A 26,075-nucleotide genomic window follows, 5' to 3' on the forward strand; every position below is an offset into this window, starting at 1 on the left:
CATATCATACTAACTTCCCTTCTTTCATATGATTCCCTGCACTCTTGGTATATACTCGCTTATATAGACCTACAAGATATGATAAACATAATGAAATCTACACACCTAAAGAAGATAATCAAGAAAGTGGACACAGGCGAAGGTGATTAATCCTCATTTAGAAAGACAAATGGGATGTGCATTGAACGTATGACAGGAGTCTACCACAAAAGGCATCTGAAAGACTCTACCTAGCAGTGTTTCAAAGCAGTTTCATCTTTCAAAGTGAATGTGTAGTTACAACAACCTTAAATTATTTAAGTGCACACATTTAACTAATAAGTGGCATAATTTGTCTCAAAATATGTGTGAAATATACCCTTGTAGCCTCTTGCCAAGACAACTAAAGATTCACATTTTTTTGTGTGTCTCTCAAATTACTTTTAGAAAATTTCTTTCTGTTTCATGTATATCCACCATTTCATAGCTTGCTCTAAAGGAAGGTAAATTAGGGGAATCTGGCGGTAGAGTTGGGTATCAGAACAGCTGCCAGGTCAGAAGGCCTGTTGCCATCTGGCACACTGCAGGGTGGCATTCTAAATGCATCAGGCTGAGCTCCTCCCAGAGTGACAGTCCAATGCCCTGACATTTAGGGGACTCTCCCGTTTGAGTTGAGGACTGAGGATGTGTACTGCACAGCTGGCCAGTGAAGCAAACCCGTAAGAGTTGCCAAAAATCAGATTTTAAGTGAGTTTTCAATACTTCACAGTTCTTCTAAAAAGACAATGGAATTTTGATTAATTTCTAAACAGGGACCACTTGCATAATAATATATTAAGATGGAAGTCTACCTTTCTTCAACCTATGTCATTCTTTTTATTTTTTAAGTCATTTGAAGAAGGCAGTCTGATGAGGATGAAAGTAAAATGAATGCTACATATAGGGCTGAGCGATGTAAATCTTATAGCCCTGTGTCTTAATAAAAAAGAAGGGGGCAAGAGAAAAACGCTAAGGTAATATTGGCATATAATGATACCTGTATTCTGTGTAAAAGAACATGGTGTTTTGTTGGTGGAGACATGTGTCACTAGAGCAGCAATGTCTCCCCATGACATTAGAGCCAAAAATCATTAAATTACATCAAAGTACATATAAGTTAGTACTATTTGGTTGGGAGAAATAGCTTACCTTTAAAGATCAGTGCCTTCCAGAGGACCACAATTCAATTTTCAAAACCCTTATGGTGACTCACACCATCTGTAACTCCACATCTAGGGGATCGAAACCCTCTGCTAGCACCAAACGTTCATGTGCTGCACAGACATACAAACAGAAAAAAACAACAACAGTTATCCAGACTATATACATACATATATATATATATATATATATGTTTATATATGTATATAAACATTCAGATTAGTGCTGTCTATAATTATCTACTAGAAAATGAGGACATTGTTGGAGATATGATGGTCTCTCTTTCACTTGAAAGATTTTGGTTAATAAAAACTCATTTTACCAAATGGCTTTGCATTTTAGAACATATTTGCTCAGTTGTGTTTTCTCTATGTTTTTAGAAATTAAGTTATAGCCCTATAACATCAGAACGGTGGTGTGCAGTGACTAGGCAAGTAGTATAGCTTTTCTTAGCAGTAGATTATTAACATGCACTTGGCATTATTCCTATGACAAGTAGAAGTTAGTCTGAAGACACTCCCAGCCTAAAGTAAAAAAAAAAAAAAAAAAAAAAAAGAGGTTGAAAGGGCGCAATAATGCACAAACATTTAAAACAATAAAATAGTGCCTCAAACTATGCTATATTTCCACATTTTGAATGTTTACAAAGAATTAGTTGGAGATATTAAGGCTTTTAGCATTTTAAATACAAATGGCTCCTGAATGATAACCCAAACCATGAACAAAAACTCACCTTTAATCAGTACCCGAGAGAGGTAAAAATAGTGAAACTGCTCAATAGCTCATTATTCTTTCTTGGAAAGCTGTTTAATTTTGATTATCGGCTAACATGTATCAGCTACAGGTATCAGCTACAGGTTCTTATGCGTGATCACTTCTGTCCAAGTAGGCTTCTGAAGTCAGGCATGTATGCACAGTATTGCTAGGTGTCTTCTCGTCAATGATTATCCAATAATAATTGAGGAAATTAGGAAATTAGCTTTGGAAATGAGAGTGAACAAAGAAACCTCACTTTATTTCTCATTTCTTGATTTTATTTTTTCTTTTTCTTTTTTCATTATTATTATTATTATTATTATTATTATTATTTATCATTTATCATTTATTTACTTTGTATCCCAGTTGTAGCCCCCTCCATCATCTCCTTCAGGTCCCACCCTCTCTCTCTTCCCTCCACTATATCTCTCCCCTTGAGAACCTCCCCTACTATCTGACTCTAGCCTATCAGGTCTCATTAGGACTGTCTGAATCCTCTTTCTCTGTGTCCTAGTAAGGCCATCTCACCAGGAAGAGTTGATCAAAGAGCAGGTAACAAAGTTCATGCCTCTGACTGCCCCTGCTCCCCTTACTAGAGTACCCACACGGAGACTGAGCCGCCCATGGGTTACATCTGAGCAGGGGGTCTAGGTCCTCTCCATGGTCCTTGGTTGATTCATCAGTCTCTGCAGGCCCTCTGGCCCCAGATATTTTGGCTCTGTTGGTCTCCTTGTGAAGGTCCTGTCCCACCTAGGTCTTTTTCTCTCCCTCTTCTTCCATAAGATTCCCCGCGCTCTGCCCAAAGTTTGACTATGAGTCTCAGCATGTGAGAAGCCTCGCTTTTGAACAGTGAGGAAGTCCCATCTTTACATTACAGTCCTGTGCAGGGAGATGCTTGTTTCTTAAGGAGTTTGGCTGAGCTATCTCTTGCTTCATTGGTCCTTTACACACCCTGTGATTACTATCTCCAGGCTCCCCTTCCCTCCTGCTTCCCATCTATTGCTGTCATGACATATTACGGCTTATTCCCAGACTACCCTTCTGTCCTTGTCACTGACTTTGTGGCTTCCTGGCCAACTAAGCCTAGAGGCTCTAACATCTAATGCTGAAGATGTCTTGTGAAGAGTGTGTGATTTTCAACAAATACTTTTCAGAAGCTTGTAAGAACCGTTTTCTAATTGATAAAAACTTACCCTGATCATTCCTTTTTTGTTTGTTACTTTATATTAGGTTTTGTATGAAATTGTTTTCTCTTCCATTTCTACTTCATTTCTACAAATGAACACAGATTCATAATACACTTATCCAGTCTATTTTGGCCCAGTGGCTTAGAAAATGGGAGGGACACATTTTGAGCTGGAGATGGGAATCAGATGTGGTGGTGGAACACAGAGGTTTTGTGTGGGAACAAGATTAAATGGGAACAGTGTTACAACTTAGAGAGTAAATTTAGTAAACCCTTTTTTTTTTCAACCTCAGTGTTCTCCTACAAAAATCACAAGACTTTTATAAATTGCCAGGCTGGGTTGCATAAGCCAAATGCCAACAACGCAGTGACCTTTCAAATTACTGGTGCAACAGACACAGAGATCAGAGTGCTCAAACTTAAAGCAAACACTGACAAGAAACCCTGCAGAAACGACTTCTGTGTCTGGTCAACCTAACATAACATGACATTCTGTAAAGCATGTTTGCGTGTTTGGCTTTTTAGAGTGAATAGCCTATAAAGGTTTAACTGCTGTTGAAAATACAGAGCTGGAGAGTTGCAGTGTTTGGATTTATGGGTAAAAATGTTTTCTAAATTTGAAAGAGCAACGGCAGGATGCGTTGTTAAAGATCTGTAAAAACAATTATAATCATGTTAATTAGGACATAGTGAGCTGGAGTTGTGTCTTGTAGAGGTGGAAGTGAGGTGGGAGGTAAAATAAACTGAGCAGGTTCTTTAAAGAGAGTTTGATGGCTCATTTCAAACCGTCTGTGTGGGAAGAAAAATCGATCATGGGAAATTTGGATCAGAGTTCTAATTTTAAAATATTATGCATGTCCATTCATTTTCTACGTGAAAGTGAAAATGCCAATATCTTTAAAACAAAATTAGATTTATTTTTGATATCAGACTAACTGATCTCCTCCACATACGTATATATATTTCACACTTATGTATACATACATATAGAATTATTTCAGCCAGTACACAAAATATATTGTTTAAAATATTTTATAAATCTTGAAATTTTTTTCCTTAATTGTAGGTTCCTTATTACAATTTTCCTATTAACTTTTTGATTCTGGCTCATTCTTGTCATTAGTATATAACTGCATGTATTTCTATGTTTACGCTTGAATGGATGAAAGAGATGACATATGGAAATCAATGCTACCTTAACATTTATTTACGCCTTATACATCTACGTGAGTGACTATGAGAGAAAAGGTACTATTCAGAGATTCGCCATCACGTAAAATGTTTTAAACCATATTGTTCTCTTAGGTTTAGAGTCTGTTTTTAGTGCGATGGGTATTTCTCTTTCATGGCACATGTACTGTACATATGAGCCAGGCAAGCTGACGTCATTGCAAGCATCTGACAGGCTCTTGCAAAGGTGGGGGATTGCCAGCCAGTAAAATAAAAATCGAGTCTATTGAGAGATTAATTCAGCAGCTGAAAGAAGTTGCCTTAGAGTCATCAGCTATTCTATCCACCAAACATCCTAAAAGAAAGCCTCCCTAATGAGCTTCCTAAACCAATTAAACACAAGCAGGAAGCATCAGTCATCAAAACTGACGGTTTTCAGCTAATCAGCAGCCTGCACAAGCTGCCTACCAGTGGGGAGAGGAAGAACTTTTTTTTTTTCCCACTTTGGCCTTGCTCTGTTGTCTTCCCAATTTTATGGATCCGTGGTCATGTGCAATGCCCTGTGAAGGAGTGAGGTACTTCAGAGTGGATAAAGCGCTTTCCCAAGCATTTTTATTCATCAGAGTAAAATGAGTTCTAATAGGCTTAAGTGATTTGCCTAAGGCACACAATTAATGTGTGGCTGGCACTCAAAACCATGTCCTTTGTTCTGTTCTAATTGTTCTATAAATATGTATGTATTGGTTGAATTTCTACTGTCCCTAATGGGGAATAAGTTAAAATCTTAAAAATAATCATCTTAGCTTTGGGCAGACTGAGAGGGCAAAGCAAGAGCAGCCTGAGCTGTGGATTGTTTTACCCCATGTGGGTTCCCATCTTTCAAAGAGGGTTGGTGCAGCAGGATCAGGCAGCATTCTTCCAATGACAGTAAGACTAAAGTTAAACAGCCACCACCACGCCCTACAGTGTGCTAAGAGTTTACACCACATAATCAAAATAGTGCTCACAAAACAAAGTACAAATTCTTGTCCTGTTTTGCAGAGACAGGCAGCTTAGAGCCAGAACAATAATGCTAAATGTATGTGTGATTTTAAGCTTTAAAGCATGGCTTTCTTAGCGAATGGACTGTATAATTGTGTGTGATAGAAATGGAGAGACGTGTTTTGGCAAATGTGTGTTCTCATGACACCTGATTTTCATGTGTCAGAAATGAGCACTATGTTCATTCCATATATTCTCTTTTTGTGTTTCCTTAAATACACATGTGGTTTATTAACATCAAGAGGAAAGTCTGTCCTTGAGAAAAAGTAGAATGATTCCCAAATGCTGGTTGAAGAAAGAGTAAGATGTGAAATGGCTCTTTTCCATGAGGGTGATCCAGTGGAGCCAAGGAGAGTAAAACATACATCTTTCAGGATTGGAGAAAGACAAATGGAGAGAGCAGGTCATCTGTGGAAGACCAAGGAAAGCATATTGTTTTGATGACTCTAAATTCAAAACAAAAGTTTACTTTCTAATCTAGAAAAAACAAACAAAATAAACTGAATCAATTTTTGAAACCATTTCAACATTGCCAATTTTAAGGAAAAAATATAGAGAAGAGCTTAAAAATGTAATGGGAGCACCTCTGTTTTCTGCTTGTACTAACAAATATAAAAAACACAAACACTAAGAAATGTATCTTCAATTTCAAACGTTTATTTAAACAAATTCTTAGAAACTTCCAGGGACTTAGGACTAAGCTTATTTAAAATTACTTCTTTATAAAGTACAGGGACAATAATTTAGAAAAGTCATAGCATTATTTTTTGGTCCCCTTTTCAATTTTCAGGATGTTTAATTATATATTGTAGCATATTTATAAATACTCTCTTGGAATTAAAGCACATAAGGACCATTTTTAAGAACATTGCCTTTTTCTTCAGTGTGGAGAATTTATACTTCAAAATATTTAATACATAACATATGTTCAATTAATGCATTAGCTGGATAAGTGAACAAATTTTGCCACCAGCAAAAATAGGTCCAGTTATTCTAGAACTTCATGATCACTGATCATTTCAGAAGAAAAATGAAAAAAAAATTACTGAAATTAATATGATAGAGAGGCCATTAATGACACGATACAGATGATGAAGTATTCCCAAATAAATACTAATTAAATTTGTCAAAATTATTATTATTGTTGATTACCTGTAACCATTACATATGATGAGTACTTCTGTCAGGGTGTATATAGAAAGTTATCTATATACATCTCTGAGAAATATACCATTCGTCAAGATTTTATGACATATATTCAAAAACGTGGATTCAATGAAGTAACTAATGGCACAATGTTTTAATTTTTTTGAAGAAAAATCACAGAATTATATGTAGGATTAATAGGAGATATTTGAATTCAAAAACTAGATACGCTATGATGAGTTGCAGAAAAGAGCAGGGCATGTTTATGTGAAAAGAAAACCAGAGCAGGCAGTGAGAGGAAGACAATGCAAATCCACTTTCCCGAGAACAGGTGCGCTGCTCTCTGGTGGGTGCGAAGCCCTGTGTTTAGAATAATTTTAAATAAAACCCATGCCTCACTCTCTGGGAGACCTTGACTGGCAGGTCACCTAAAGGTAAACTTTTGCTCTGCCCTCATTTCTAGATGGATATTGGTTTGTAACAAGTGATTGCAGACAGGCAATTTGCTTATGTAAATTTGAAAAATGTGAGGCGAATCCCAAGGAGACAATATTGTTTCTTGTGGAATTTCTCATAAACCTTAATTCGAACAAATCCAGAAGGGCCATACTGTGAGATTACCAAGCACCTCACTCTTTGTCATTCTCCCTTTGACTCATCTCTCTGGACTGATGCTGAGAACCAGTGTTTTGTTGTTGTTGTTTGTGTGTGTGTTTAATAACGCACGGGAAAGCGCTTGAGAGATAAGAAATGACGTGGTAAAAGTATTATTTTAGAAAAATAATGCTGTGAGAGACAGTGTCATATATATAAATATATCAACTATACCATATATTGTACCATATATATTCATATATAATATAATCATTATCTGTATTAGTTATATATTATATTATAATATGTGATATGTAATACGTGATATATAATACATACATAAAATCAATATTTTATATATTTATGTATTTATCTATCACATATAAATTATAATATGTTAGACATTTTAATTTTATATATTATTTATAATTGTATTGTATGTACATATATATTATACACATATAGTGATATATGTATATAATGTATATACATATGTGTATGTATAGATACAATGGTTCCAAAAAGTAAGTATGGTCCACATGAATATATATAAATTTTTTAAGTTTATTACATAGCAAATGACAATACATTTATCAGTTCAAGGTAGAACCTATTTCTTAGCTCATTCCCCAGCATCAACACTGAGCTCCGGTTTTCAGGTAGAGGAATCAAGTGGCTAGCCACAGTGCATGTGGCTTAGAGGTTCCGAGGAACGCTCTGTTCTAGGGAATGGGAAGAAACATAAAAGGGATAAGCTAATTCCCTCCTGGCACGTTCCTCCATCCTTAGTTCCTAGAGGCCTCACATAGTCAAACTCTTGCCGTGGAACCCTTAGTGGACGTGATGAAAACCAGAGCTTGTATTTTCATACACTGAGATTTCCTGTCTCCAACTCCCCAAACACCATGGTTCCAGTTTCTGTCTCTGGTAAAAAACATGTTTTTCTTTTAACATACTGACTTTATTCCATTAATTTCACACAGACAATCTTGCTTTGGATAAACCCAGAATTAGCTGATAAATGAGTTATCACGTTCACATAAGTTCTGATACTGTAAAGTATCAGGTCTGAAAATTATATCAGCTTCCCAGTGCCAGGGACTAAAGTCGAAAGTCCTGGGATCTGTTTCCAATTCTGCTCAGCACAGAAAACTTGAAGAAAAAAAAAAAAAAAAGAACAACAACAGCTGTATATAACACTTTCTTAAAAATTTGAGTTCTTATGTTTTAGAAATTTTCCTCAGCTAATGCAAAAATGAAAAGTAAACAGCATAAGTGGTTTTCTAAATATGCTGCATTATTTTATCACTCACTGTTGTCAAACAAAGACCAGGAATGTTATTATAGAAACAGAATTCTGAGGATTTGTGGAAATACCCCCCAAAGGACAAGAAAAGAGCTTTCTCGTGACCTTAGTTTCTTCAGAAGATGAAATAGTCCTTAGAATGTGTGTCTGTGCTCCTCCCAGGTGTAGCAGATGGAGTAAATTTACTTCACATTGCTCATTTTTAAAATTTTTTCCCTATTATTATTATTTATAACAATTTATTCACTTTGTATCCAGGCTGTAGCCTCCTCCCTCATCTCCTCCCAGTCCCACCCTTTCTTCCCTTCCCCCCACCATGTCCCTCACCTAGTCCAGTGATAGGGGAGTCCTCTTCCCCTACTATCTTTCTCTAGCCTATCAGGTTTCATCAGGACTGTCTGGATCCTCTTTCTCTGTGGCCTACTTAGGCCACTTCACCAGGGAGAGGTGATCAAAGAGTAGGCAACAGAGTCCATGTTAGAGACAGCCCCTGTTCTCTTTACTAGGGAACCCATGTGGAGATGGAGCTGCCCATGGGCTACATTTGAGTAGGGGTTCTAGGTCTTCTCCATGCACTGTCCTTGGCTGATTCATCAGCTTCTGTGGAACCCCCGAGCCCATATTTTTTTGGCTCTGTGGAGTTCCTGTCCTCTCTAGGTCTTTCTTTCTCCCCGTTCTTCCATAATACTCCCTACCACTGCGCCTAAAGTTTGGCTGTGAGTCTCAGCATCTGCTTAGATGCTGATGGGTAGAGCCTTTCAGAGGTCCCCTATGGAAGGTTCCTGTCCTGTTCTTTGTCTTCTCCTACTTCTGATGTCTATCCTCCTTGTCCTTCTGAGGATTGAGCCTCTTTCCTAGGGTCCTCCTGTTGTTTACCTTCTTTAGGACTATAGATTTTACTATGCTTATCCTATATTATATGGCTAATATCCTCTTATGAGCATATACCATGTGTGTCTATCTGTTCCTGAGTTACCTCACTCAAGATGATCTTTTCTAGTTCCATCTATTTGCCTGCAAATTTCATGACAGACTGCTAGACCAGTGGAATCGAATAGAAGATATGGAAATAAACCTACAGTTACTTGATTTTTTATTTTTGACAAAGAAGCAAAAACTATACAATGGGAAAAAAGACAGCATCTTCAACAAATGGTGCCAGTCTAACTGAATGTCTACATGTAGAAAAATGCAAATAGACCCATATTTATCTCCCTTCACAAAAGCAAAGTCCAAATGGATCAAAGACCTCAACATAAACCCAGACACATTGCTCATTATTGCTTGCTGCTGTTATTCAACTAAATGTTTATACGCCTCCGTGTAAAATTTTGTGGCATACAGCTTGTTCTTTTGATTGTGTATACAGCTCAGCTTAAGGTAACTTTACCCATGTGATTGCTTTTAACCCTTAGAGTATAGGCTCCTCTGAATAACATTGGCTGCTGCATGAGACGTTATTCTACCCCACTTATTGGGCTCTATCCTCCCAGGTCCGGCCTCATCTACAGCAGTAACAACTATAAATCAAAGCATAATTCTCAATTAACAATTAATGTGTTTGGTCACTTTCAACTCAGAAGTTCTTAAATTAGCAGTGTTTTACAGTGACTCTCCTGTTTGAGGTTTGTGATCAAATTCTTTGGGATGGGTTGTGATGATTTATGTTTTGTTGTTTGTAAGTTGTCTGTGTTCTGGCCTGGATCCCAGGAAAATACTTGAAGAATGTGCACATCAAAGAAGGAAGCATGACATCCCCAGAGCTTGGCATCTGCTGCCGTCGTCACAAAAGGCTTCCTCATCATTAGATTAATTGTCAGAAAATTATTCAAACTAATATTGGAAGCTTAAATAACACTGTAATAGACTATAATAAAACAGATAATCGTAAACAGATGCAACGGTTTTTAATGTGTTGGCACCTTTATTTCCAAATTACTATGTTTTTCTGTTTTACTCCCGGTAGGACAATGGCACCGGCACCGAGACTATTTTAGAAGTGAGGAAGTTGAATTAGTTACTCAAGGAATTCACCTATAAACAAGTTTCCTAGCAAAAGTATGCTAGAATCAGGATTCATATCTCAGGATGTTGGACCTCAAAGTCCAAGCCCTTTATGGTTATACTAACTACATAATAAGTAAATACTTGAATAACAAATGATAAAGGCTGTAAAATAAAACAGCTTATCATTACTATACCTCACATTTGAGTGTTTTTAGGTTGGTTGTGTATCTGTGTTTCCCTACTGCTCCCCCATTTCCAGGAATGGGCATGTATACCAACCTGTTAACTGTATTAATAAAGTTTCATTGTGGAATAGCATTTAATTGATTTAAATTTGGAATTATTCTTTTAAACTTAACTCTGGGGACACAGTCTTTGCAAATTGCTGACAAACAAGATATTTTAAATTATTGTATTTTTTTTTTCAGTATTTTAGTTCCAAAGGTAGAAATTTAAAAAAACACTGTAACATTTCAGAATTTGTGACCTGTTACTTTTTAACTGGAAAATTTATGAACTTCAAAGTCCAGTTGCTTAATATAAGTGTATTATTATTATTATTATTATTATTATTATTATTATTATTATTATTATTATTATTCAATACAGGGTTTTACTGCATAGCCTTAGCTGTCCTGGACTCAGTTTGTAGACCAGGATAGCCTCAAACTCACAAAGATCCGCCTGCCTCTGCCTCCTGGTGTGTTGGGATTACAGGTCTTCACCACTGTGCCTGGCTGATAAAGATATTCTTAAATGGCAAGCATGTTTTTATAGATTGTTTTCCTCTCTGATCTTGAGCATAAGATGCTATAATCTAGATGAATGTATACTATCTGTGCATTTATACCACTCAGAAATCACTGATGTTCCTCTCCTCTGTATTTTGCAAAGAAACATAAATGTCTATTAAGTGGACAACAAAGAGCTACTTTTTTCTAATACCATGCCCTCGTCTGCTTATGTTTGCTTTGCTCGTATTTGCTCCAAAATTGCCTTAAAGAAGTAATTGTGACATCTAGGATTATTTTTATGTCTCATTTTTAAGTGAAATATATTCTTTTATTCATCTCATCCCTTTGTTGGAAAGAAGTTCCAACATTTTCAAGATTATTCAAAATATTAGCAGCACTTCTGATCTGTAAGGGAGATGGCTATTACATTTACTTTTCTCGTAGGAGCAAATAAATTCATGATAATTAAGAACTGTGAAGCTGAAAATTAATGATTTGCAGAAATGTAAGTTGGACTTTAAATCTGTCTTATGTCCTATACATTGAACCACATATTTAACCTGAGGAATGTTAAATGATTCCATATGTGTGGCTCTCCAAAATGCCAGACGTTTTGATGGATTCTTTTCTGGACTGATAGCACTCTGTGTCTGAAGAAATTGTGGATTGTCAGTTTATAAACTGGTACAAGATGTTTAGCCATGGGTTCACAATGAGGTTTGTGTGTGTAATGATGCTAATGACTGTGGTTAGATACTCCTTACTCAGGAGTCTGGGGGTCACTGAGTCAAACCACTTAGAAACAGAAGGCCTGAGTTTGTTCCTCAAAGCGTCATCAAAAACCTCACTTCAGAGTTAATAGGTGGACTGTTGTTCTTTCCAAAATTTTACATGATTGTGCCTGTTATTTTCCACTGTTTAAGATATTATCGCTGTTGTTGTTTTTGTTGTTTTGGAGTTTCAAGACAGGGTTTCTATGTGTAGCCTTGGTAAAAGACACTGTTTCTTTAATTTTTTAAATATTTTATTAATTAAACTTTATTCACTTTGTATCCCTCCTGTAGCTGCATCCCTCCTCCCCTCCCAATCCTTCCCTTCCTCCTCCTTCTCCATGCATGCTCCTCCCCAATCCACTGATAGGGAGGTCTTCTTTTCCTTCCTTCTAATCCTAGTCTATTAGGTCTCATCAGGAGTGGCTGCATTGTCTTCTTCTGTGGCCTGGTAAGGCTGCTCCCCCCTCAGGGAGAGGTGAGCAAACAGCAGGCCAATCAGTTCCCAGGACAGAGGCAGTCTCTGTTCCCATTACGTTGAAGCCCACTTGAACACTGAACTGCCATGGGCTACATCTGTGCAGGGGTTCTATGCTATCTCTATGCATGCTACTTGGTAGGAGAATTAGTCTCAGAAAAGACCCCGGTGCTCAGATTTTTGGTTCAGTTGCTCTCCTTGTGGAGCCCCTGTCCTCTCCAGATCTTTCTATTTCCCAATTCTTTCATAAGATTCCTTGCACTCTGCCCAAAAGTTGGCATAAGTCTCAGTATCTGCTCAGATAGTCTTCAGGGCAAAGCCTTTCAGAGGCCCTCTGTGGCAGGCTCCTAACTTGTTCCCTGTTTTCTCCTTCTTCTGATGTCCACCCTCTTTGAAAGGCACTGTTTTTTTATAATTGTATTGATTTTTATTAATTACAGTTTATTCACTTTGTATACCTCCTGTACCTCCCTCCCTCCTTCCCTTCTCAATCCCACCCTCCCACTTCCCCACCCATGTCCCTCCACCAGTCCACTGAAAAGGGAGGTCCTCCTCTCCTTCCCTCTGATCACAGTCTATCAGGTATCATCAGGAGTGGCTGCATTGTCTTCTTCAGTGGCCTGGTAAGGCTGCTCCCCCCTCAGGGGAAGGTGATCAATGAGCAGGCCAATCAGTTCATGTCAGAGACTGTCCCTATCTGCATTACTATGGAGGCCACTTGGATACTGAACTACCATAGGCTACCTCTGTTCAAGGGTCCCAGGCCAACTCCATGAGTGGTCCTTCATAGGAGTATCAGTTTCAGAAAAGATCCTGTGCCCAGAATTTTAGGATCTGTTGCTGTCCTTGTAGATCTCCTGTTTTCTCCAGGTCTTACTATCTTCTACTTCTTTCATAAGATTCCCTGTACTCTGTCCAGAGTTTGGCTATGAGTCTCAACATCTGCCTCAATACCCTGTAGGGTAGAGCCTATCAGAGGCCCTCTGTAGTCGGCTCCTGTTCTGTTCCCTGTTTTCTCTCTCCTCCAATGTCCATCCTCTTTGCCTTTCTGAATGGGGATTGAGAATCTTAGCCAGAGTCAACCTTCCTGATTAGCTTCCTTTGGTGTACAGATTTTAGTATGTTATATGTCTAGTATCTACTTATGAGTGAGTATATACCCTGTGTGTCTTTCTGCTTCTGGGATAGCTCACTCAAGATGATCTTTTCCAGTTCCCACCATTGACCTGCAAATTTATGAGTTCCTTGTTTTTCATTGCTGAGTAATACTCCATTGTGTAGATGTACCACAATTTCTGTATCCATTCCTCAACTAGGGGGCATCTGGGCTGTTTCCAGCTTCTGGATATTACAAATAAAGCTACTACAAACATGGTTTAACAAATGTCTTTGTGGTATACTTGAGCATATTTTGGGTATATGCCTAGAAGCAGTATATCTGGATCTTGAGGAAGCACTATTCCTAATTGTCAGAAAGCGCCAGATTGATTTCCAAAGTGGTTGTATAAGTTTACATTCCCACCTGCAGTGGAGGAGGGTTTGCCTTTCTCCACATCCTCTCCAGCATGTGTTGTCACTTGAGTTATTCATCTTAGCCATTCTGATGGGTGTAAGGTGAAATCTCGGGGTCTTTTTGATTTGTATCCCGATGACTAACAACGTTGGACATTACTTTAAGTGTTTCTCTGCCATTCCATATTCTGCTATTGAGAATTCTCTGTTTAGCTCTGTACCCCATTTATTAATTGGATTACTTGATTTGTTGCCGTTTAACTTCCTGAGTTCTTTATATATACTGGATATTAGCCCTCTGTCAGATAGATGGTTGGTGAAGATTCTTTCACAATCTGTAGGCAGTCATTTTGTTTTGATGACAGTGTCCTTTGCTTTACAGAAGCTTTTCAGTTTCAGGAGGTCCCATTTATTGATTGTTGCTCTTAGAGCCTGTGTTGTTGGTGTTCTGTTCAGGAAGTTGTCTCCTGTGCCAAAGAGGTCAAGGCTCTTCACGACTTTTTCTTCTAACCTATTTAATGTGTCTGGTTTTATGTTGAGGTTTTTGATCCACTTGGACTTTAGTTTGGTGCAGGGTGATAAGTATGGATCTATTTGCATTTTTCTACATGTAGACTTCCAGTTGGACCAGCACCATTTGTTGAAGATGCTATCTTCTTTCCATTGTATGGTTTTGGCATCTTTGTCAAAAATCAGGTGTCCATAGTGGGTGGGTTTATCTTTGGGTCTTCTATTTAGTTCCATTGATCTACCATTCTGTTTCTATGCCAGTACCATGCAGTTTTTATTACTGTTGCTCTATAGTACAGCTTGAGATCAGGGATGGAGATACCTCCAGTAGATCTTTTCTTGTACAGGATTGTTTTTAGCAATTCTGGGTTTCTTGTTATTCCATATGAAGTTGAGAATTTTTCTTTCCAGGTCTATAAAGAATTGTGTTGGTAATTTGATGGGGATTGCATTGAATCTGTAGAATGCTCTTGGTAAGATGGCCATTTTTCACTATGTTAATCCTGCCAAGCCATGAGCATGGGAGATCTTTCCATCTTCTGATATCTTCCTCTAATTCTTTCTTCAGTGACTTGAAGTTTTTTTTTTCATACAAGTCTTTGACTTGCTTGGTTAGGGTCACACCAAGGTACTTTTTGTCTTTTGTGGCTATTGTGAAGTGTGTTGTTTCCCTAATATCTTTTTCAGCCCTTTTGTCTGTTGTATAAAGGAGGGTTACTGATTTTTTGAGTTAATTTTCTATCCAGTCACTTTGCTGAAGTTGTTTATCAGCTGAAGGAGTTCTCAGGTTGAATTTTTGGGGTCACTCATGTATACTGTCATATCATCTACTAATAGTGACATTTTGACCACTTCCTTTCATATTTGTATCCCCTTGATCTCCTTTAGTTATCTTACTACTTTAGCTAGGACTTAAAGTACTATGTAGAAGAGATATGGAGAGATTGGGCAGCCTTGCCTTGTCCGTGATTTCAGTGGGATTGCTCTAAGTTTCTCTCTGTTTAGTTTGATGTTGGGTATAGGTTTGCTATATATCGCCGTAAACTATGTTTAGGTATGTGCCTTGTACCCCTGATCTCTCCGAGATTTTAAACATGGATGGATGTTGGATTTTGTCAAATGCTTTTTTAGTATCTAAGGAGATTATCCTGTGTTTTTTTTTTCTTTCTGTTTGTTAATATGGTGGATCACATTGATGGATTTCCATATATTGAACTACCCCTGCATTTAGATTTTCAAACATATAGGCTTTTGAAGTAAGACATAATGATTGTTTGTATTTCCTCAGAGTCTGTTGTTATATCCCCCTTATCATTTCTGATTTTGTTAATTTGGATAGTGTCTCTCTGCCGTTTAGTTAGTTTGTCTAAGAGTTTGTCTATCTTGTTGATTTTCTCATAGAAACAGCTCTTGGTTTCATTGTTTCTTTGAATAGTTTTATTTGCTTCTAATTTATTGTTTTAAGCCCTCAGTTTGATTATTTCCAGCTGACTACTCCTTTTTTTTGTGTGTCTGCTTCCTTTTTTTTTCCCCCTATGGCTTTTAGGTAAGCCATTAAGTTGTTTGAATGAGCTGTCTCAAATTTCTTCTTGAAGGCACTTAGTGCTATGAACTTTCTTCTTAGCATTGCTTTCATTGTGGTCCATAAGTTTGGTATGTTTTGTCTTCATTTTCATTGAATTCTAGGATGACTTTAGTTTCTTTCTTTATTTCTTCCCTGACCCAACTGTCATTTAGTAGTAAGTTGTTCAGTTTCCATGTGTGTGTAGGCTTTTTGCTATTTCTGTTGTTGTTGAGGTCCAGCTTTAGTCCATGGTGATCAGATAGGATATAAGGGATTATTTCAATCTTCTTGTATCTGTTGAGGCTTGCTTTGTGACCAACCAAATGGTCTATTTTGGAGAAGTTCCATGAGGTGCAGAGAAGAAGGTAAATTCTTTTTTGTTTGGGTGTAAGGTTCTGTAGATGTCTGTTAGGTCCATTTGATTCATGACCTCTGTCAGAGTCTTTGTTTCTTTGTTTAATTTCTGTTTTGTTGACCTATACTTTGTTGAGAGTGGGGTGTTGAAGTCTCCCACTATTACTGTGTGGGGATCTATGTGTGGTTTAAGTTTTATTAACGTTTCTTTTACAAATGTGAGTGCCTTTGTATTTGGGGCATAGATATTAAGGATTGTGATGTCTTCCTGATGGAATTTTCCCTTGATGAGTATGAAGTGTCCTTCCCTATCTCTTTTTATTAATTTTGGTTGAAAGTCAGATATTAGAATAGCTACTCCTGTTTACTTCTTGGGTCCATTTGCTTGGACCTTTTACCCTTCCAGCCCTTTACCCTCAGGTAATGTCTATCTTTGTGCCTTAAGTGTGTTTCTTGTATGCAACAGATTTTTGGGTCTTGTTTTACACATCCATTCTGTTAGTCTGTGTTTTTTTGTATTGTTTTGTTTTGTTGGAGAATTGAGTCCATTGATGTTGAGAGAGATTAATGACCAGTGGCTGTTAGATCCTTTGATTTTGATGTTGGCTGTGGTAGTAATTTTGTGTGCTTGGTTGCTTTTTGTTTTACTATAGTGAGGTTAATTATTTCCTGTGTTTTCTTGAAAGTAGTTAATTTTCTTGGGTTGTATTTTTCCTTCTAGTGTCTTCTGTGACGCTGGATTTGTTTGTAGGTATTGTTGAAATTTGTTTTGTCGTTGAATATCTTGTTTTCTCCATCTATGAGGACCAAGAGTTTTGCTGAGTATAGTAGCCTGGTCTGACATCTGTGTTCTCTTAGGGCCTGCATGATATCCTTCGTGCTTTCATAGTCTCTGTTGAGAAGTCAGGTGTGATTCTGATGGGTTTGCCATTATATGTTACTTGGCCTTTTTCCCTTGCATCTTTTAGTATTTTTTCTTTGTTCTGTATGCTTACTGTTTTGATTATTATGTGAAGGGAGGATTTTCTTTTCTGATCTAATTTATTGGATGTTCTGTATGTCTCTTGTATTCTTATAGGCCTCTCCTTTAAGTTGGTGAAATTTTCTTCAATGATTTTGTTAAAAATATTTTCTGTGCCTTCGAGGAGGGAATCTTCTTTTTCCTCTATTCCTATTATTCTTAGGTTTTGTCTTTTCATGTTGTCTTGGATTTCTTGTGCAGTCTGTGTCAGAAATTTTTTTAGATTTAACATTTTCTTTGATGCATACATAGATTTCTTCGATTGTATCTTCTACACCTGAGATTCTTTCTTCCATCTCTTGTAGTCTATTGGTTATGCTTACCTCTGTATTTCCTGTTTTCTTCCCTAAGTTCTTTCTCTCCACAATTTCCTCCATTTGTGTTTTCTTTAATTTTTCCAATTCTTTCTTCAGATCTTGAGCCGTTTTGTTGATTTCCTTCACCTGTCTGATTGTATTTTCCTGTTTTTCCTTCAATTCCTTTAGCTGTTTGTCTGAACAATTCTCTGTTGGTTTATTTTATTTTATTATTTTTTACTTCTTTCAGTGATTTAAGTACTTCCTTTCTAAAGGCCACAAACTGTTTGGCTGCAACTACCTGTATTTCTTTGCGGATGGCAATACTCTTTTTTGTCTTTATCTTCCTCTGTTTCTTTTCGGATGGCCATATTCTGTTTGTCTTTATCTTCCTCTAGTTCTTAATGCATTTTATTTGTTTCCTCTATTATCCTTTTCACAAGCATAGATGTTAGATCTTCTTCTTGAATTTCAATTATGCTGAGGTGTTCAGGGTGCTTGCCCCTGGATAACTGGGTTCTGAAGATGCCATATTGCTGTATTTTGTTGGTTGAGCTTTTATGCTGGCCTCTAGCCATTGGGCTATCTTAGGTGTTAGGTGTTAGGTGTTAGTTTCTGGTGGTTCCTGGAATCCTGTGGTGGAGAGAATCCCCTTGGCAGGAAGGTGATTTTTCTTGAAGGACGCCTCCTCAGCTTTTTGGGTATTGTCACTGAATGGCCGGTGTTTTTCAGGAATTGCCACAGCTCACCTCAGGCGTACAGACCTGAGTGGTAACTGTGGTCCTTGTTAGTCAAGAGGGCTCTCCTCTCACCCGGAAAAGTCCTGGAGACAGCTGCCCTGCTTCTGGGTTACCTGCTGTAAATTTAGTGATCTGCTGTAACCTGTGTGCTCCTTGGTTTGGTCAGTTTTGTTAGGGATAACTGGCTGTCCCTTGGAGCAGTATCTGGAGGTTGATCTCGTGGATCCCAGTTTTCTGTAGGTCTGAGGTTGGGGCTCTGTGCCGCTGTACCCAAGTGGTATTCAGTGGCAGCTGAGCTATGCTCTTGTGTGTGCAGCTGGAAGCTAGAGTCAGGAGCCTGTGGATAGCCAGAATTTTTTTCAGAGCTAGGTGTCCTGAGGTAGGGCCAGACCTTTCCCCCACCATGGGGTTTTCTCCCAACAGGAAGGTCCAGTCTGTTGTGTTTGAGGTGGCACGTAGAGCACACAGGTGGTGGGTGGTGGCTCCAAGCTGGTGACTGGGCAGGAGTCTGAGACCTTTTCCCAGGAACTTTCCCATGTGTGCCGGGGGGGGGGGGACCGGCTGAGTGCTCTAAGCTGTTTCCCTCCCTATGAGGTGTTCTCCTGACAGGAAGTCCCAGTCTCTGGTGTCCCAGGGCACACAGTTCTGTCTGTGACAGATAGTCAGGCACACAGCAGTTCTCTGGGCTGGCGTCCTGTGCCTTCTGGTCTGTGGTACCTTTTCCAGGGATATACTGGGTGACTTGAGGTCAGTCCCTGTTTTCTTCCTTCCCTGTGGGGTTTTCTTCTGACAGGGAAACCCAGCCTCTGATGCCCTGGGGCACACAGATCTGTCTGTGATGTACAGTTGGGTGCATAGCAAGTCTCTGTGCTGGTGACTGGAGCCCAGTTCAGAGGTCACGGTGTGAGCTCGCCATTCTGTGGGATCTTTTCCAGGGATAGACTGGTTGACCTGAGGTCAATCCAGTTTCCTTCCTTCCCTGTGGGTTTTTCTTTCCACTGGGAATCCCAGTCTCTGGTGTTTTTGTGCTCACCATTCAGCCTGAGAAGGTGATCAGGATACGCAGGCTTGTGGCTCTGGTCTGGTGACCTAGTGCCTGTGTGACCAGGGATCTTATCCGGGTTCTGACTGGGTGACCTGAGAGTGGACCCGCCTGATTCCCACACCGTGGAGTTTCCTCTCACCTGGTAAACACAATAGCTGGTGTTTTAAGGCCCAGAGTTCAGTCTCTTGGTTGCTCTGCCAACATTGCTGTCCTGCTCCTCAAAAGCAGTGTCCTCCCTCTGCTCAGATGAAGCCCGTGGTAGCTCAGTAACCAGTTGGTTTCCCATAGTGAGGGGAACAGGGACTATCTCTGACAGGATCTCAATGGCAGGCTCTTTGGTCTCCCCACCCCCCCCCAAGGTAGGAGCAGTCCTGTTAGGCCACAGAGGAGGACTTTGCAGCCAATCCTGAGGATACCTGCTAAAACAGGATCAGATGAAAGGGGAGGAGGTCCTCCCCAATCAGTGGACTTGGAAGGGGGCAGGGAGGAGTTGAGGGAGGAAGGAAGGGAGGGAGGGTTTGGGAAGGAATGAGGCACTGGGATACAGCTGGGATACAGTGTTAATAAAATGTAACTACTACTAATAATAAAGAATGTTAAAAAATTTAAATTTAAATTAAAAAAAAGCAGTGTCCTGGAGCCGCCATCTTGGATCCTCTGGCTCATAAGGTACTGTTTTTTAAACTCTATTTTATTTGAGGTTCCTTAAGCCTCTATCTCCCTTTCAAACACCCCAATCCTAGGTAAAAGAGAAAGAAGGTGAGAAGGGAAAGGGTATGTAGACCTCCTTAGGCTTAGTTCTGGCCAGTTAGAGTCATCGTGTTCTTTGGGAAAATACCAATTTCAGTCATCAGGACTTCTAGCAGTATAGCAAACGCAGCAAGCCAAACTCGCAGCCTTCTTCCTCCTCCATATGTCTCCTTGAAGACCCTTCCTGTCTTTTGCTCTGTTAGTCCATCTCCTCCAAGCTTCTGTGCCTTCTCTCTCTGTTCTCTTGTTTCTATCAGCTAGCTGCAACTAGCAAAGGCTATGCCCCTCTCCTTGCCCCTCAAGGCTATTGCCAGCTGGCAAAATCCACACCCCTCTCCATGCTGCAAGAGGCAATTATCAGCTGTGGATGAACTAAGGCAGTCCCATATTCCACACTTTTCATTAAAACACAAACCTGTTTACATAACATAACTGAGTTTTTAAAGAAACCAAAACTTCTACTACACTTGGCTGTCCCGGTCTCATTTTGTAGACCAGGCTGGCCTCGAACTTACAGAGATCTGCCTGCCCCTGCCTCCCATAGTGCCATAGTGCCGGGATTAAAGGCATGTTCCACCATGCCTGGCTGAGTTATTATTTTAATAACTGAGCTACACTTTACTAGTGAATTCACGTGAAAGAATTATTCTACTGTTTGAATTTCTGAGTAAACTGGGCATGTGTCGTTAACATATATCTCTGTTGTCTATATCCAGTTGTTACAGGGTAGGTCACCCAAGCCCAGCAAGTGGGAGCTCCTTCAGCCGGGCAGTGGTGATGGCGTGCTGGAGCAGGCTAGTGGAGACTGTGATGACGAGGATGGCTGTGGAGGATCAGGAAGTGGAGAAGTCAAGAGGACGCTAAAGATCACAAACTGTGAGTGCCAGAACCTAGCACTGCTAGGTTTGTTCTGAAATATCAGTTTGGAAAACTGTTACAGTGAACACAACATTGCAATGGCCACGCACTCAGAGGCGGGCAGGAGTAACTGACAGTGAAAATGAGCCTGTTTTTGACTACGTAGGACATGCATTCTTGAAGTTTTTATTTATGATTTATTTATATTTTATTATGTTTATGTGGCATCATGTGGAAATGACGTGTGTGTGTAAAGAACTGCTGAGTGATGGGAGGTTTTGAGAAGGACACAGTTTTAAAGGAAAGCAATCTGTAGGACATGCTGTTCAATGTATTTTGATACATTGAACACTTGAACCAAGTGTTCAAGTACCACTAAACAGCCGAATGGGCAACGTTACAGTTTTATGTCACCATCTCTATGCTTTTATACTCTTGCCTTTTCATCAAGTTGGATTTGTATCTTATGAATATGCAGTTTTATTAATTATTTGGGAGCTTTACCCTTCTTTCCCTAGCTCTTCCTCAATCCCATGAACATTCATTTTTGAAAAACCTCAGCAAATGTTGACGTTCTTTTCTATTTTATGGATTATGAACTGTTTCTGAAATGTTTTATTAGTTGGTTTCGTTAAATCTGTCACACCCTAAGGGCAGCAACGCTGGCTCAATCTGTGCAGTGCTCACCATAGAAACACGAGGACCCACTTAAATCAGAATACTTAGTGAGCACCCAAAAACCAGGTGCAGTGGCCAGTGTCTGTACTACCAGCCCAGGCACGATGCATAGGGATTCCTGGGCAGAGACCCTGGCAAAATAGAAAAGTCAAGTGGACCACCATAAAGAATCGTGCCTGGCACCTGCCTGTCATGCACACACACAAGCATGTGCACACAAGTGCACCTATACACAGAAATGATACAACTCTTAATTTAAAAGTTTTAAAAAAGGAAAAAAGTGAAAGAAAAGCAGCTATCAAATAGTGTCCTATTTGGTCTCATTATACAAGATGAGAACAATAAGATCCATACCTTCCAGTGTCATGCACTCTGTTCATGGGGACGGGCAATGGAAGTGGTCAGTTGAGAACAAATGTCAAAGCTAATATAGCCCACACAGCTTTCAATACTCAGTTGGCTCCGATTCTACCAAGGCTGACGTGGACGTAGCGTTTCTCAGCAGTATTAGGTGCACACTGACCCTGTGCCGTGTACCGCACGCAAGAGCGCCTTCAGCTGTCACACAAAACGTACGGTGGGAGGGAAAAACCACTCAGTAATAATGCTACAAAGATTAAAATGTCAACTTCTCTTTCCTTGAAAAATCTTGCTTTATTGGCTAAATATATTTAATAAGAATGTAGAGATCAATAGTGATGCACATTAGAGAACAATTTGCATAAAGAAATGGGTTTTTAGTCAGACACAGGAATTGGCTTACAATAAAACAACTGTGGAGATCTTGCTGTCAGTGGAGTGTTTTCTACTGCTGTTGGCAGACTTAGGGATACGTATTCTAGTTGGTATGATCTGACTATTTCTTCTTGGATTTACTTTTTTAAATCTATAATCAATTTTTAAATAGTAAAACAACTTACTAATATTTAAAAGGTTCTCTTCTATATCTAGAAATTATAACAGTGATATTGAATTGAACATCACTTATTTCTTATATAGTTATATATATGACTAATTACATATAATGCATAACTAATATATATGTCCTCTATTTTATTTTAATATTAGAATTCTGAGACATTAAAGTATGTACAAGAAAGGAGCGATGTGAACAAAAACAGAATATAAAATATCTGAATAGCTGAAGTGGATTAGTTTGATATTACCTCCACATATATGTTTGTATATTTTGTGTATATGTTGTGCACATACATACAAAATTGGTATTTTTATGGCATTTTTTTTACATTCCAGTGTTATTTAGAATCTCAAGAAATTGGCCAAAATAAAATTTGGTTTGTTTCATGAGAGAAATAAATCCAGTGAAAAATATTTAAACACTGTTTTCTCATCGACCTAGGTGTCGAGGTGGCAGGGGTGAGATTTTACTGCAAAATCTTGTTTTCAATTACTGCTGTGATGGTCAGGTTGTCCTGAACAGGTCTCCCTCAAAATGGGGGAGACTGAGATGCAGATGATTGTCAGCAATTCCAGGCAAACACTGAAAAACAACCTCATCTGTTTGCTCCAGCTGGGCTTCCTGTTGGTTCTAAGTGTTTATAGCTGCTGTCGTTCAATTTTTAATAAGTGGGTAGAAAATCACAGCTGATAGACTGCTGAAATGAAGGTTGAGGAAACCTGTGACGTGTGGGCCACACTTCTAGGTTTTTACAGCATTGAAAAAAAACTAGCAATTTTTATTTTTCTCAACTTTTAGTTAATTTGGTCCATTGGTGTAAAGGTAATGGCAGCTGTGGTGGTTTTAAGAGCTGGAAAACAGTGTGTTCTAGAACGTTTCATAGGCTGTTCTGTTGCTTTGTCAACCAACAGAGCCTCACTATTTGTTCTTTATTTTCCGTGTTTACTATTGGCTCATTTGTAATCACAGAAAATCCAACTTAAAATGTTATATATGGAGATATATATGAGAAATTCTACTACTACTACCATGCATGTGAATTTAATGATTTTGTTCTCTTTATGAAATTCACAAAGTTGATAAAGATCTTCCTAATTATACTGTTCTCTGTATCTGTACATGTTTTCTTTAGGTAATTCTGGGAACTCTGTGCTTCTAAATGCAAAATTTTAGCACCAAATATTTATTTGGCACTTAGGTATCATTTTTATTTAATCACCAATGATACTAAATAATGTAATATTTTAATAGTTTATTTTGAGGTTTATTATTTGTATGTATTGTGTGAGTGTGTGTATGTATGAGTATATTTGTGTATGCATATGTGTGTTTGTGTTTGTGTGTGTGTGCGTGTGTATGCATGTGAAGGCAGGTGCTCCTGTAGAACAGGCGAGATCCACTGGAGGTGGGGTTAGGCCGTCTAACATGGTGGAGGGAACCAAATGGATCCTCTGGGCAAGAGGAAGAGGTGTCCATGTTCTTTCTTCCCAGGCCTTCTCTCCAGCCCCAAATCTGTTACATTTTACAAAATATTTCTGTTTGCAACCCTGCCTGTGGACCCTTATTAAAGGTAAACGGGAGGTTATTTTTAAGAAAAAGCCCTCTGCTGTTTTACATCTTTGAATCTGCATTTCACCTCACTCTAACCACCTACTTGTGATGTCCTCTCACGTGAAGCACTGAAGCGGGATAGATGTGTTGATAGACACAATGTAGTTCTTCCTTCTTTGCATTTAGGGCAAACCTAACATTACTAAGAACAATTTCTGTTGGACAGGGGGACATTTCTTCTTAATCTCCAAGCCTCATATTATAAAGCAATGTGCCACCGACAACAGATTATAGGCAAACTGTGGCCTGGGTAATTTTAAAATTTCATTGTAGTTCTTAAATGATATGTATTTGATAACAACGGGCAAGCTTGTTTTCATAAGATAGCTCACATTGACAAAATGAGTGTGATCTCAAGTTCACTTAGGTACTAGACATTAGAAAACAGTGAGATTTTCCATCCTCAAAGTTTTCTAAATCAATAAGCTCTAATAGATATTGATTTTTCTCAAGCAATATTATGTTGTATGTTTAGCAGAGGGTTGGTTTTTTTTAGTTTTATTGTCATTGAAAAACCCCGTAAATGCCATCAGCGTCTGTTCAGTGTGGGTACCAGAGGTGTTTCTTAGTGGCCGTATTGTAGTCCTTGGTCACCTGTCATCCAGAAGTCCACATTGACTGGGGCATTCATGGAATCAAGTCCGCCTTTGAGTCCTTGGGCCTTCATGAGTGTTCTCGTCAGAAACCCAAGGCTTTTCTATTACAAGAATTTGTTTTCTAGATGAATAGAGCTTTTGTTTATACTGTGTCTTTGATTCCTCATGTAGAATCTCATGTCAGCCTCTAACAAATGACTCTATATGATGGTACCAAAGTGACCTTGAAAGAGACTATCACATTCTCATACACAGTGAAATAAGAATGACCCTTTGTTACTTAATGAAGAAGAGGTAATGATTTACTTAGTGACCCAGGCTTGTCTCAGAGTGAGGGAAAATTCTTGGCTTCTTCAGAATGTATTATCACACAAATTACCATTGCTATAGGATCTCAGCTAGCAGTGGATATTAGGGAGAGCTCAAAGAATATGACTTGAGATTTTTTTCCAGAGCCATGAGAACTACAAATTAACCCTGCTGTAAAAATAATTTTCTGTAATTTTCTATTGTCTCTCATTTCTCAGGATTTGAACAAAGATCAGGGGTCATTTTTCATTGTAGAGCTTATGGCTTTTCCCCTTTCCAGTCTAGGCCTTTTCAGGTAGTACATGCAAACTAAGATTTGAACACTATTAAAATAGTTCCAAATATGTTGGAACATTTTTATCTAAAATTAATGCTGCCTTGTAAATGGTTAAAATAGCACAGTAGTAACTTATTTGAAAAAAATAAGAAAAATATAGTGTGAATAATTGAATTACAAGTTGTGTATTTATTTCATCTGAACAAATATTGACCTCTTCTTAAGGTTGCTTATATGGGTTTTTGAGATACAGTAAAAGTGACCTTGAATAATGACTGCATACATTGATAGACATATTATGAGTGTCTAAGTTGGGGTCAGATGAAAACTTGCATGATAAAAAGTTTTGAATTTTACAAAGAAATTCACATTTTCAATGTCCATTTAAAATTACCTAATTCAACTTTTATTTTACTGATAAAAATTTTACTAAAATTAAATAAGATGTACATCTAAGTTAAATAGGTTTAATATGAGATCACTAGGAATATTATTTTGATTGAAATGTTTTATTTTGGTTTATAAATAACTGAGACTCATCCTAGATGTGTTAATAAGATTTTCTTAACAAGATTTATGAAGTGTAATATGGATTCTTAATGAATCACATAAAACCATCTTTCATCCTCTTCAAAAGTTATATATTGTAATTCATGGATTTAAATAAT

General features: G+C 38.4%; 1 protein-coding gene across 1 annotated transcript in view; it reads left to right on the forward strand.

Annotated features, from left to right (window-relative positions):
* Positions 1-26,075, forward strand: part of Gpc5 (glypican 5) — an 859,871-nt gene that overhangs the window by 644,780 nt on the left and 189,016 nt on the right. The window contains exon 7 of the mRNA XM_055609899.1: positions 20,876-21,035. Within this exon, the coding sequence (XP_055465874.1) occupies positions 20,876-21,035 (160 nt within the window). The remainder of the gene's footprint in view (positions 1-20,875; positions 21,036-26,075) is intronic.

This window comes from Psammomys obesus, unplaced genomic scaffold (assembly GCF_907164565.1).
Source record: "Psammomys obesus unplaced genomic scaffold, mPsaObe1.curated_primary_1811, whole genome shotgun sequence".
Taxonomy (NCBI): domain Eukaryota; kingdom Metazoa; phylum Chordata; class Mammalia; order Rodentia; family Muridae; genus Psammomys; species Psammomys obesus.